This window comes from Etheostoma spectabile, chromosome 13 (assembly GCF_008692095.1).
Source record: "Etheostoma spectabile isolate EspeVRDwgs_2016 chromosome 13, UIUC_Espe_1.0, whole genome shotgun sequence".
Lineage (NCBI taxonomy): Eukaryota > Metazoa > Chordata > Actinopteri > Perciformes > Percidae > Etheostoma > Etheostoma spectabile.
The window spans coordinates 710,558-724,772 of NC_045745.1; the positions used below are offsets into that span (position 1 = coordinate 710,558).

Genomic DNA, 14,215 nt, shown 5'->3' on the forward strand with positions numbered 1-14,215 from the left:
TTTTTTTTTTTTTTAGAAAGCTTGGATTTCCATCTGGTATGACTCTACCAAATCAAATTCAATGAGACAGGAGAGGAGTGGTGGAGCATGATACTGATGATGATGATAATGAGTAGGATGATGATGATGGTGATTGTTTCAGGATTTTCCTGATAAATGTCAGTATAGGTCATGGATCCTATTGTGCATGTAAACCCAAAACATTACATGTTTCTGTAATGTCTGAAACATAAATATATAATTTAAAGGTCATGTTGTGTCTTGACAGTTGGTTAAGACTCAGCCTCTAACACTCACAATCCTTCATCATCAAATGAGAGTGGGATCAAGAGCCCAGTAATGCAGGAAAACAACATGTTATGATGATGAAAGTAGACACGTGTGCAAACCTGAAAACACATGGAAGAAATGGCAACTGGGGTGAGAGGTCCATGTTTGTTGATGTGTGCTTTTTTTTCCTAACTGACCAACTATCTATCCAACCATGCCCCCTGCTGCCCACACACACCCTCTTCATCGCCCGTTACAATATCACACACACAGTCAGACTGCCCACTGATGCTCTCTCTCTCCTACGAGGGCATGCTTTTTGCTGCCTCAGTCAGCTCCAATGAGGTATTATTCTCCATCACTGACTGTCACCTCGAAGATAGAATGGATAATGATAACACCCACACACATGGTAAAGCATGACATAACACATTGTTTGGTACAGCTAAACCTCTTTTATATCACAGCGTGGAAAGCTGTCATGGTGAAATCATGACATCATCTCCACATGAGAATTCAGAATATACTTAGTATATGCATTTTTTGCGGCATGCAGTTACTGATTAATAATAATAATAAGTATATTTGAGATGATGATCCAAATGCTGTAGTGTTCGGAGCAACAATAAGGACTTCGGTCCTCATCATCTTCATTGACCTGTAGGAAGTTGTTTGACAGCTAATCATGGATGGAAGTCAAACATTTGAGCAGTTCCAACACTTTGTCAGTATCTTCTGGGTTAAAAGAGACATGTTGCTGAATGTTATCAGCATATAAGTGATAGTGGATATCTTGAAATTGGCTAAATATGTGTCCTAGGGGAAGCATATACAATTCAAATAAAACTGGACCTAACACTGAGCCCTGAGGCACCCCACAGGAAAGGGCAGCAGTTTCTAAACAATACCAAAACAAAGTGACACAGAAAAACATCTATCTGCAAGATAAGATGTGAACCATTCCTGTGCGCTCCCTGAGATACAAACCCCAGCTTAAGTCTATCAAGCAAGATGTTATGATCCACCGTATCAAAAGCTGCGCTTAGGTCCAGAAGCACCAAAACCGAGTATTTCTGATGAAAACCAGATTGAAATTGGTCTAAAATGTTGTGTCAAGAGAGCAGTGATCGGTTTTGCAACATTCTTTTCTAAAATTTTGGAAATAAAAGGCATCAACCCAACCAGGACCTGGACCCAACCAGATTGCAGAGAGCTGTTGAGTATAGTGAAAACCCAAGTACTCACAGACCCAAGATCATTTAAAAAAACAAACAAGTTGGTATAATATCTACTGGGCAACAAGGAAGTTTTCATACTTTTAAGCAGATCAGTGAGTTCTGCGAAATAGGAGCAAAACAGTTCAAGATTGGAGGCTGGGTCAAGTGAACCAAATTGTGAGTAGAAGAGGAGATCATTTCTGACATCACTAATTATATTTTCAAAGAAATAGAGAAAGTCACTGTAGTCCTTATTTGAAACACCTGCACTTCAGAAGGAGCAGGATTGACAATATTGTTGTTATTTTGAAAAAGGATTTCAGGGTTTACTGAAAAAAAATTAGGTTAGCAAAGTAAGATGTCCTTGCCTCCTTAACCATGTTGTTGTATTTAGTCAATAGGTCTTTGTAATACAGTTGGTGAACTTGAAGCTTGGAGGATTTCCGCCTTCCGTCATGTACGCCGGAAACCGCAAATGACGTCATTTAACCATGGGAATGAATTGACGGCGGAAACGCATTGCATTTTACTTGGAGCCACTTCATTCAAAATTGATAAGCAATTTGTGTTGAATGAGTGGACCAGACAATCAATGAGAAGGCAGCACTGCGCTTTGTCCAAAAGCTGCAGAAAACTTCTCAGCTGAGAAGCGATTTAAAATGCGAGAACATCTTACATGTTTACTGGGCAGTAAATCTAAAGTAAAAGACAGGTTGAACAAAACACACCCATGGTCAGTAATATGCAGCTCCTCAGAGCACACAGATTAGATTGAGTTAGCGTGATTCCAGTAAATGTAATGCCAAGTCACACATTTCACTGTTCTCTTCATATGTAAAATTAGGTTCAAGGTTTGGATCAGTGTGAGGATCAGTGGCTTGTGGGATTGTTTGAACTTTTGTTTTTTTTGTTTTTTTCTGAAAAACAGAAGATCTATAGAGAATGGAAGAACAAAGTATTGCACATTTAAAAGTTGAAAAGCCTTTTGTTGAAGGTGGCTGATATTGTGTTAGTGCCACAGTGCCATACATGTAGCTCTTTAATTCAAGTTAATGTTTCTTTGCCTAATTAGCAACTACTGTAGTTACCTATATATCCACATCCAGCAGGCACCTGTGTCCACCTGATCCCAGTAGGTCCAACATTCATCCTCAATTTAGCTCTTTTTGGTCTCCACCAGTTACTGAGAAAAATATCTCTCCGTCTGTCTGCTGTTTGGAGCTGGGCAAGTAGCATAGTGGGTTTATCAGAGCTATTACTGAAAACAGCTGTCTGCTGCTGCAGGATGTTCAGCTGCCAACAGTTGAGTTTGTCAAACAAAAACAGTGAGCTAAAAGAGGCTAAAACGCTCAGTAGATCTGAATGGGAACTGCAGAGCTGGGAAATAATTCTCAGTGGGTTTGTCACGAAAGAAACGCTCTGGGTGGTTTTCATCTCTTTAAACCAATCACTGTTGTCTTGGGTGGTGCTAAGCTCTGGACGCAGCGACGGTGGCTTTTGGTTTTGGTGGAGCATTTACACCACGCAAAAGAAAATGCCACATAAAATATTAAATAAAGTTAACCGTTGACACAATACAGTAACATTAGCTATATAAATTAGCTGATACATGGTTAAACCTCCTTGTCTCTTACCAGTGTATCTCCGGATGTACTTCCATAACAATTCTACCCATCGTCCCCAAAACGTCCCAATTAAAGAGGACATGCTGTAAACATATTCTTTGTAAATCTTTACAATCATTCCCTGAACGAACCAAGCAGGACTGACGTGTTGCACAACCCAAATATTCTTCAAAAGAATAGCGGAAGAGAGCGGAAGGTGAGGGACATCTGACTTATGGCTCACGTGCCACTTCAGTTGATCCAGACTAGTTTTTCACTAAAATAACATATTACACATTGTCCATTGATCCATTTTTAATATAAAAACATTCATTTCTGTTCTAAGTTCAGATCTGGTCCCACAAAGCTTTGTTTCCCAAACCCGGAACGATTGAATAGAGAAATGTTAACTTCTTGTTTTTGACCCATCAGATGCAGCCATTACTACAATAGCAGCCTAAGGATTTATTGTCAAGCAGCATTGCTAGTTGAGTTATTTATTGACAGAGGGCTGGCAACCAGTGCCGCTTTCTCTCTCTCGCTCTTGCTCTCTCTCTGTCGCTCTCGCTTTCTCTCTGTCGCTCTCGCTCCCTCTCGCTCTCTCTCCCGCTCTCTCTCCCGCTCTCTCTCTCGCTCTCTCTCTCGCTCTCTCTCTCTCTCTCTCTCTCTCTCTCTCTTCTCTCCTGCTGCTGTTCTTATCTGCCTCACTCATTTCCATCACTTTCTTATTCATCTCCCTGTTTCTCCCCTCTCTCACCCCATTCCTCCCTCCCTCAGCTCTCCTCCCTCCCCCTCACTCCATTTCACTTGTATCCAGTATCTCTCTCTTCCCTCTTCCTCCCTCCCCTTTCTCGTTCTCTCTCTTTTATCGTTCTTTCACTCCAGAAGCTCTGACACACTCACACACACACACAGTCCAGTTACAGCAGGCAGCAGTCGGTTCATCCATCATTCATTTTGCGAGAGCAAAGCGACTCATACATCTGGCAGGACCGCATCTTGTGTTTGATGACTGTACCAGTAAACCTACAGAAGAGGAACAAAAGAAGCACAAGACCAAGTCTTGAAGTAAGCAGAGGTTAGTGTCGCGTGGTGGAAGCATGACTGCTTACCTGAGCAAACAGCAGAGTTGTTATGCAGACTTGGATGGAAGGGGGGGCTGTGGGGAGGTGCCGTGTTCCTTCAGCTGGCATCATCAGCATCCCAACAGTCACCAGCAGCAGCACCCTTGCCAGCGGTACCATCACAGATCAGTCCCAGGCGGTGCCACCCTTCCCCGTAGGGTGGGCCGGATGGCGACCTGGCATCTGGACAGCACATCCCCCAGAAGCCCCAGCCGCATGGCGGCAGTAAGAGCCAAGGGGGGAAGCTGTGACCTGTGGCCCCCTGAGTGTAGTTGCGGCCAAAGCTGGCAGGAGCCCTATCAGGTAAAACTGTGCTTCTATCAGAGTTATTATCAGTGGATGTGTCCATGAGGACTAGCAAGCTGCTGGACAGATGTTGACACTGTGTGATTTCTCTAGTCTAATCCAAAAACGAATTATGGTAAATTATGACTTGGGAGATTTTGCAGCTGCACTGTTTAATGAAGGAAACAAATGTTGGACTAATGCATCACTTTGTCAATGGCAGTGTTGATGTCTATCATCGCAGTATGACAGACTGTCACAAACCACAGTTTCTGGGGGGTTTCTATCCTGAAACAAAAACTGAATGCTTTTCTTTTTTGTCTGGCAATAAAATAGAGACAATTTACACATATTCTGCATTGTGTACAAATTTTAGTTTGAGGCTTTACACCTCAGTCCAACAGAGGAGGAGAAACAGAGCAATGAGGTCAGTAGTTTGGTTTCCCGTTGAAGAGGGGGGGTCTAGGAGATGCCAGACCTTCCTGTTCAGGCGTGTATAGAAGCTACTATAGACTATAGGTTTATTGACTTGATTACCCCAATGATGGTCTCATATTTTTTCTGCCTGTAGCCTCCAAGCTAGGCTTCTATACAGTTGCTTTCTAATCATGTCCAGACATCAGTTGAGAGAGAGCTTTTGTGTGTGGCACTGTTTGTGTTGTCCCTTCATCCGTGACATTCAAAGACACTTAACCATACTTCACTGTGGCTGATTTAATGTTTGCTTTTGTTAAAAGCACCTCAAAGTGTGCCTCACATTTAGATTTTTATTTGTTTCACATCATTCAGTCAAGAAAAATCAAGGTTTTGGACAAAAAAATAAAAACACAAATGACCAAAGCCTTAAAGCAACATTAGAGGACTTCTCCCACTTTGGTCCCCCTACAGGTTGGAGGCGTAATTGTCCATTACATCACATTATGAATGTACTGGACAATGTAATGTGATGGACAATTCTGCTTCCAACCTGTGGGGGGACCAAAGTGGGAAACGTCCTCTAATGTTGCTTTAAGGCTTTGGTCATTTGTGTTTTTATTTTTTTGTCCTAAACCTTGATATATATGAAATATAAATGATATGAAATTTGTGAATTTGCGATATTGTTGCATTTTTCATATGGTTCAGTTAGCGTTCACACTACACTTGTCAAACGCACTAAACGCAACCAAATGTTACAAGGTTAAAATAGTTTGCCGACACTTCCTTCCTCACTAATAAGTGAGCAAAATCAAATTCATAATGTTTGGGGTTTTCTGCTTTAGTGTTTCTAATATTTTAGAAGAAGACAAACAATATGAGCAGCTGACAGACAATGAGGGAAGGAGAGAGATGATGACCAGCGATGTGTTGTCATAATAGGTTATGGATTGGAAAGTTATCGTCCCTTAAACCACGCATACATCTTTAAATTGTGTGCAAGGTTGAAAATGCGAGCTAGTAATATATGCACAGTTTTGTGGTTCACTTCTTATGTTTGGGTTGGATCCTGCTCATACCTACAATGAACCAAACACCAGTGCACTTGGAAGTGAATCGAGACCTCTCATTTTCATGCGGAGCAGAGTTTGGTTGTTTTTTATGCACCAGAGCTCCAATGAGCTTTCACACAACCTCAAACCAACCAGACTGTCCAACAAAGGCGCTCCAGGGTTTGAAACAGACAACAGATCATATCTCCCTGCACTACACCTTGAAAACACAGCACAGAGTTGTTTCCCCTCTACTCCTCTAGATGGAAACAAACTGTTGTTGGTTTTGTGGTTTGAATCTACATGAATCCGCGAGATCTCATGCGTCCTCGTGACTTCAGCTGTCGGTCAAATTTGGACCTGGTTGGTGTTGACGGACGGCGGCACATGGAGCCGACACTCAGCGGAGCCGATCTGCAGCCATTCTGCAACCGGTGGAAATCAGGCGTAAGGGGGATTTCATACTTGCCTCATTTATTTTGGTTGAATAACATTAGAGTCGTTTTTCCTCTTGGTACGGTTCACTTTGGCAGATGGGAATGCAGCAATCACACTCGGGTAAAAAGCACCAAAAGCAGACCAAACAAGCATACCGAGACCTCCTTAATGAGGTGGTCATAGTGCGCTTTTAAACAAACTCTGGAGCAGTTTGTTTGTGGTGAGAACGTGATCCGATCTTAAACCGCCCCAACTATGTGTACCCAAGTCTGAGCTGAATGGCTCATGTAGTCAGATCTGCTTTACAATCTGCAATGCGGCAGTGCAGCAAACTGAAATAAAAAAAGCTAAATGAAATGAGTTGGTTTGACCATACAGAAGAAATATGCACTAGTCCAGAACACAGGACCTTCTTCCTGTATTTACTTAAATAGACAGACACAGACACACCGCGCATATCGATCTGACACATCTGTGCTGGTAGTGATGCATTTTAGTTTGCTTGGAATTTTCTCGGGGAAAAACTGAACCAAGATTTTTTAAAAACGCTCCAAGTTTGCAAACTCTTCAAATGATTTGGACAAGAGCAACTATACTATATAGGTACTATAGGTGTGAAAACTCCTCTAAGTTATGTTTCCAAAGAAAACAACATGGACAGCCATTTAAAATGTGGTTAGGAATTAAATTTCAATGAGCAACGTATGTTAGCTTTGAAGATCTTTTAGCACGCAGGAGCTCAGGGCCAGGGCAGGTCACGTCACGTCAGCTACTAGCCAAAAAGCCAAACAAGGCAGAGTTACTGTGGTGATGTGAATCTGCGTCGCCATGTCCTTTTCATTATGTAAGCCTACGTGAAACTCGACAAAAAACTTGACACGCCTATGTAAGTGTGCGATAGTGTTCGTGACATACAGTTACAGACGGAATACAGAATATTTGAAGTTCTGCAGTTTGGCTGATTGTATTGGCTCCTCCCATAAGGTTCATTATTCTTCCTGTAAATTAGAATGACTTCTAAAGCAACTGGGGGGGGGAGACGGAAAGTAATACAGTAATATAATAACAAGTAATGTAACTAATTACTTTAGCTAAAAAGTAATGAGTAAAGTAATGTTATTACTTTTTTTAAGAAGTGATAAGTAAAGAGTAACATATTACACTTCCAGAGTAACTTGCCGAACACTGTCAGGGACTAAATCGTAGGTGCATCAGCAGTGTTGGGCAAGTTACTTTTAAAAAGTAATTAGTTACAGTTACTAGTTACTTCTTCCAAAAAGTAACTAAATTAGTTACTTTGTTAAAAATTATGAAAGTAATTAGTTCAGAAAGTAACTATTGCATTATTAGTACTTTTTTAAATGCTTAAATGTGACTCCACCTCCACCCATCTTTAACGTAACTTTAAACCCATGGGCATGTTCAATTATTTATGATAAATCTGAACTTATTACAATATATTATTAATGGAAACAGTAGATACAAATCTAAACTATTTTAATGTTGCTGTGGGACAAAGTGAGACTAGCCTTCAATCAAATGCCATGTATGTAGATACTATGTTTATATAGTGGATTGAAACAAATAACTAGGGCTGTAACAATATAGAAAATAACACCGAAATCGCCACACTCAGCTTGTGTCTACCTTGCTGAAAAGACGGCTAAAAGCAAGGGGGAGGTGGCACCGGAAATGCTAACGGAGGTGTAACGTTACGAATGGCCGCTGTTCTGATTCGGGTCCCTGGGTCTGTTTTACCGACGGTTCAGTAAACTGCCGTTAGCGTCCTTAGCACCGGAATTAAGTGCTGACCGGGATGGCTGCTAGCTGACTGGGAGCTAACTGTGGATGTGTACCCGGGCTGGGGCTGTAATGATAGTGGATGGCTGCTAGCTGGCTGGGAGCTGACTATGTAAATGTAAATGTGCTGTATTTATATAGCGCTTTTCCAGTTTTAACAACTGCTCAAAGCGCTTTTACATCTACAGGATACATTCACACACATTCATACACTGTGGCCGGGGCTGCCGTACAAGGTGCCACCTGCTCATCAGATAAACATTCATACCATTCACACTCCGATGCGCAGACCGGGGGCAACTCGGGTTCAGTGTCTTGCCCAAGGACACTTCGACAATGACTGCAGGGGCAGGGATCGAACCACCAACCTTCCGATTGGCAGGCACCGCTCTACCACTGAGCCACAGCCGCCCCAAGACTATGGATGTGTCCCTGGGGCTGTAATGATAGTGGATGGTTGCTAGCTGCTGGGAGCTGACTATGGAGTGTCCCTGGGGCTGTAATGATAGTGGATGGTTGCTAGCTGGCGTAGCTGACTGGGTGTGTCCTGGGTTGGGCTGTAATGATAGTGGATGGCTGCTAGCTGACTGGGAGCTGACTGTGGGATGTGTACCCAGCTGGGGGCTGTAATGATATGTGGATGGCTGCTAGCTGAGTGGGAGCTGACTGGGATGTGTCCCTGGGTTGGGGCTGTAATGATGTGGATGGCTGCTAGCTGACTGGGAGCTGACTATGGATGTGTCCCTGGGTGGGGCTGTAATGATAGTGGATGGCTAGCTGGTGGGAGCTGATATGATGTGTCCCTGGGGCTGTAATGATAGTGGATGGTTGCTAGGCTGTGTAGCTGACGTGGATGTGTACCTGGGTGGGGCTGGATGTAATGATAGGGATGGCTGCTAGCTGATGGGGCTGACTGGGGATGGTACCCGGCTGGGGCTGTTATGTGTGATGGCGCTAGCTGACTGGGAGCTGACTGTGGATGTGTACCCGGGCTGGGGCTGTAATGATAGTGGATGGCTGCTAGCTGATGGGAGCTGACTGGAGCGACTGGATGTGTACGGGCTGGGGCTGTAATGATAGTGGATGGCGCTAGCTGACTGGGAGCTGACTGGGTGTGTACCCGGCTGGGGCTGTAATGATAGTGGATGGCTGCTAGCTGACTGGGAGCTGACTGGGGATGTGTACCCGGGCTGGGGCTGTAATGATAGTGGATGGCTGCTAGCTGACTGGGAGCTGACTGTGGATGTGTACGGGCTGGGGCTGTAATGATAGTGGATGGCTGCTAGCTGACTGGGAGCTGACTGGGGATGTGTACCCAGGCTGGGGCTGTAATGATAGTGGATGGCTGCTAGCTGACTGGGAGCTGACTGGGATGTGTACCCGGGCTGGGGCTGTAATGATAGTGGATGGCTGCTAGCTGACTGGGAGCTGACTGGGGATGTGTACCCGGGCTGGGGCTGTAATGATAGTGGATGGCTGCTAGCTGACTGGGAGCTGACTGTGGATGTGTACCCGGGCTGGGGCTGTAATGATAGTGGATGGCTGCTAGCTGACTGGGAGCTGACTGGGGATGTGTACCCGGCTGGGGTGTAATGATAGTGGATGGGCTAGTGGACTGGGAGCTGACTGGGGATGTGTACCGGCTGGGGCTGTAATGATAGTGGATGGTGCTAGATGTGGGAGCTGATGGGGATGGTACCGGGGCCTGGGGCTGTAATGATAGTGGATGGCTGCTAGCTGACTGGGAGCTGACTGGGGATGTGTACCCAGGCTGGGGCTGTAATGATAGTGGATGGCTGCTAGCTGGCTGGGGGCTGACTGTGGAATGAATGTGTCCCGGGGCTGTTGTCAGCTCTCATCCCGACTGAAGGCTCGCAGCGCCAGGAGACGGAGGCAGAAGACGGGTGTGCTAGCCAACTAAATTACCATTAGATTAATCATCTATTGATACAGTTAACATTGCTGATGAATTTGTGGGTTAGCCAAGAGTTGTTAATCGTGGTCAAAACAATCATAATAAAAATAACTAAGCGTGTTGAACGGTGTTGTAATCTTATGTTATCCAACAAGAATTACTTTAGCATTAGCTACTTGTCAACTAGCACCGTTACAGTGGGCAACAAAGCACATTGTTTCCATTACCATTATTCTTATGTCTCATTTCAATGAGTTAATGAACCACTGAAATGATTTTGGAAACACTTTTTAAAATTACAAAATAATATTTGGTGTTGGACTGATCGATATGGAAATCAATCAATATCAATAAATAAGGTCTCTGTTGTATTACAGTGTTGCAAAGTGGGATCAATGACATTAAGTGATTAGGATGGGAAGAGTAATCCATTAGATTACTGGTTACTGAAAAAAGTTATTCCCATCCCTGTGCATCAGTTACAAAACATGCAATATTAAAACTTGTAGTCTTGGCAATGCTCCAATGCACTGTGTGCCAAACATAAGAGACTGCACTGCTAAACAGGAAACACATCTACAACTCAAATCTCAAGGATTTTTTATTATGCACCCACCCAGCAGTTTCCAAATATTAAATAAATCTGGAAAATTTGGTAGCACTGATGAAATTGATTTCAAGGTCGACCGGGTCTGCCAGGAGTTTATCTTATGAGAATCCAGAGCTATGAACCAAGCTGAAAATCTACATCTGATTTTCAGGGCATAATTGTCTGTTGGGAAGACAGAGATACAAAATGATTAAGTGATGTGGAAAGAAATTCATACGCTGTTCTGGAATGTTTGGCCAATAGCCATTTAATGATTTGCTTAATGTGCATTCATTGGTCAGACTCTCTTCCTAAAATATGTTATTTAAGGAACAGGCTTACTAAATCACAAACTGATGAATACATTTCTGTTTGGCTATGTTTTGCAGATTAACAGTCATTGAACTTGTTATGAAAGCCTCATGGAATCTTTTACTGTCACAATTCTGTCTGCTGCCTGTGCAGCTCCTAATCCATGGTTTATTAATGCAAAAGAAATTCTGGCACAATGTGAGTTGGGAATAAATGCAAGAAGAATATGAAGTTTACATTACAACTGACTGGATTTTTAAGGGCTATTACTTTAATTTATTAGCAGGTATTTTTTATTTAAACCCACCACATTTCTTGTATTTTTTTTTTTTAAAGCATCGTAACCAAAATATGTAGTGAGCAGAACATTTTACAGTTAAATAAATGTATTAGTGCTTCCTGGTGGACAAACTGTACTGAGAGCCTGTGCCTAAACCACCTCAAACATATCTTTAGCATTTCTGTAATACAATTTATTGTTTCTTATCGGCTGCAAATACAGTATGCTGATACAGATAAAGCTGTGATATTGATTTTAATATCAGCCAATACATCGGTCTAGAGTAGCTCAACATAAGTAACATAAGCAGCCAATTCAAAACAAAATTCGAGACTTTTTAGGCACTGACCGATTTTCCTTTTAATATTGAGTATTGAAAAATGCCTTGTCATTCAATACACAATTTTAATACTTAAGGAGTAAATCTCATCAGCGTCAGTGAGCCAGTAAGCAAGCAGCATGCTTCTGCCAAGATCTAATAATGTCTGTGATTGGCTGTCTAACATTACACGTCATTGAGACATGCAGGAAAAACTCTACGTTACACAGAGATGGTACGAGCTAAAAAATGAACAAAAAGATTTGTGCTGTAATGTGTAATGTTGTAATTTCTATTTGTTCAAATGGATTTCTTGAAAGTGGGATTGAAAATAGTATCGTTTAGAAACCGGTATCGCAGTCACTATGTTAGTATCAGTACCCGTATCCGATATGTTTTAACGATACCCAGTCCTAGCAGCCACAAATTCTAAATCAAAGGGAATGTGTCACATTAAATAACAGTGGTCTCTTGGATGTTTAGTACAAAAACACCAACAGTTATCACTAACAGCATAAAAACCAAACATGGACTGTGAGATGTTACCTGTGTGTGAATATGACACATCTCTTCAAACTCCTCTTTTCACATACAAATGTGCATAAAAATGATAAAGAACATATTCGAAGTGGGATATTGGCCTCTCCCACATGTATATTTTGGTATATTTTGGAGTGTAAATGCTGATTGTTAGCTGAGCTGTATTTTCTGATGAGATGGAATAAAGAGTTAATGGGGGCTACACGTGTTTTGTACTTGAAGTCACACAAAGAAAAAAAAACACATGACAGTAAAAAAAATCTAAACTTGTAAGTTGAAATATACACTCCTAGAAAATATTCACAAACCTGTATTCTCAGCCTGCTTCTAAATAAATACATTTTAATTATCTAAACACATTTTAACAGTCAAGCTGAAACTGCCTCTTTGAGGTAGCCTTGTGAACCTGCACGTGTGATTGGTCCACACCGTGTGTGTGTGTGTGTGTTTATATATGTGTTTGTGTGTGTCTGTTTCCCTCCCTCCCTCCCAGTTCTCTCCGTGTTTTTTGGCAGGTTTTAGTCTGGGGTTTTTATGTTTATGAAAGGATTTTTTTATTTTTTTTAGGTTTGACGTTTTTTCCTTGACGTGTTTTTTTTTAAAAACTTTTTTCCTCTGAATTTTTTTATATAGGGGCCAGTAAAAATTGAGTTTGGGTTGGTTTTTTTAATTGCCTGACCGGAAAAAAAAAGTAAAACAAATGGAGACTCTGTCTCAACTGTCACTTGTCACAACATGTTACTTGCCATTTCAGGTGACTAAAATGAGGCTGCTGCTATTTAAACCCAGATCTAAAATAAAATAAGTTAGCAATATTATATTTTCCAGCCAGAAATATAAATAGATGACTTTCCATAGTTGCAGTCACATTGAAACTTTCTTCACTCCCAGTTGAGCTTATCTGTCCATTTCCATTACACTCCTCCATTTCCTCAGCCTCTCTAACCACACTTCAGCAGTCACGTCTCACATTGTGTTGTTGACTATTTTTACATGAGTTGCCAGTGAATTATTGATACACTCCCCTGTTTTCATGAGCCACTATACATAGAGGTGCTGCTGAATTATTGAGCTAACTTCAACAAGAGCACAAGAAGAAATATTATCTTATGCTGCATCGTTGTTTTTTTCAGTTTGATGACAAGTTCTACACGTCATCATCCATTTAGGGCTTTGTTATGTCTCAGCTGATAAATATGTTATCGTCAGCACAATATCAGAGTGAAAGTTTATAAGAAAAGAAAAATACACAACATTTTGGTAACTGGTACTCAATGGTTTAAAAACCCCACATGTTGTAGTTGAGTGTTTGCTGAATAATATTCATGAGAAGCTATAGCCGAGTAGCGGCCGGCTGAATCCATCAGAGAGCTGCTCTAATTAATACAGCACTGTGCATTCAGCCTTTAGTTAGACCACAGCATTGAACTAGGAATTGTCTTATTTTCATGTGCTGGCAGAATTCTTGGAATATCACTATGATATTATCACTGGCATAATTTATAGCTTCATGAAATGCTCTTAACATCTCATGCATAATGTTGCCATGCTGCTGGAACACTGGCTTAATGTGTTGTTGGAGGCAGTTGGTCACGTGGCGAGGTTAGGAAGCATGAACATGAAGAGAAATAAGCCTAAGTGCAGCTAAGCATGCCATTTAAGTGTGCAGTTGAGTGGCCATTACCTCTCGGGGGTCTGTGTGTGCCTACATGTGGAGTGGCAGTGGTATCCATGTTACGTGATATTGGGTACTGTAGGGCACAGTAGTGAAATAGAGTGAAACCGTATGAAGCAATTAAGCAATTATACATGTTCAGCATCATAGTTTTTTAACATTGTGTCAGCTTCTCTTTAAGACATTAAATGGTGTATTATAGGGATTAGGGCTGAACAATATGTTTTAGCTCCGACATCGCGATGTGCGCATTCGCAATAGTCACATCACAGGACGTTGCGATGTTGACGCTCCTTTGCTGCTTGATGGAAAAGTAAACTTTCACCATTCTCCTTTTACATGATTATTACCGGCCGACCCTTCCTCTTTAAGACAGGT

General features: G+C 41.9%; 1 protein-coding gene across 42 annotated transcripts in view; it reads left to right on the plus strand.

Annotated features, from left to right (window-relative positions):
* The window catches only part of dlg2 (discs, large homolog 2 (Drosophila)), a 276,897-nt gene that overhangs the window by 200,551 nt on the left and 62,131 nt on the right, over positions 1-14,215 (plus strand). The window contains exon 1 of one of the 42 annotated variants that reach the window (XM_032533647.1): positions 4,176-4,518. The exons of the other annotated variants lie outside the window; for them this stretch is intronic. Within the exon in view, the coding sequence (XP_032389538.1) occupies positions 4,192-4,518 (327 nt within the window). The 5' untranslated portion in view covers positions 4,176-4,191. Of the gene's footprint in view, positions 1-4,175; positions 4,519-14,215 lie in introns of those variants that run through there. 42 annotated transcript variants of the gene reach the window in all.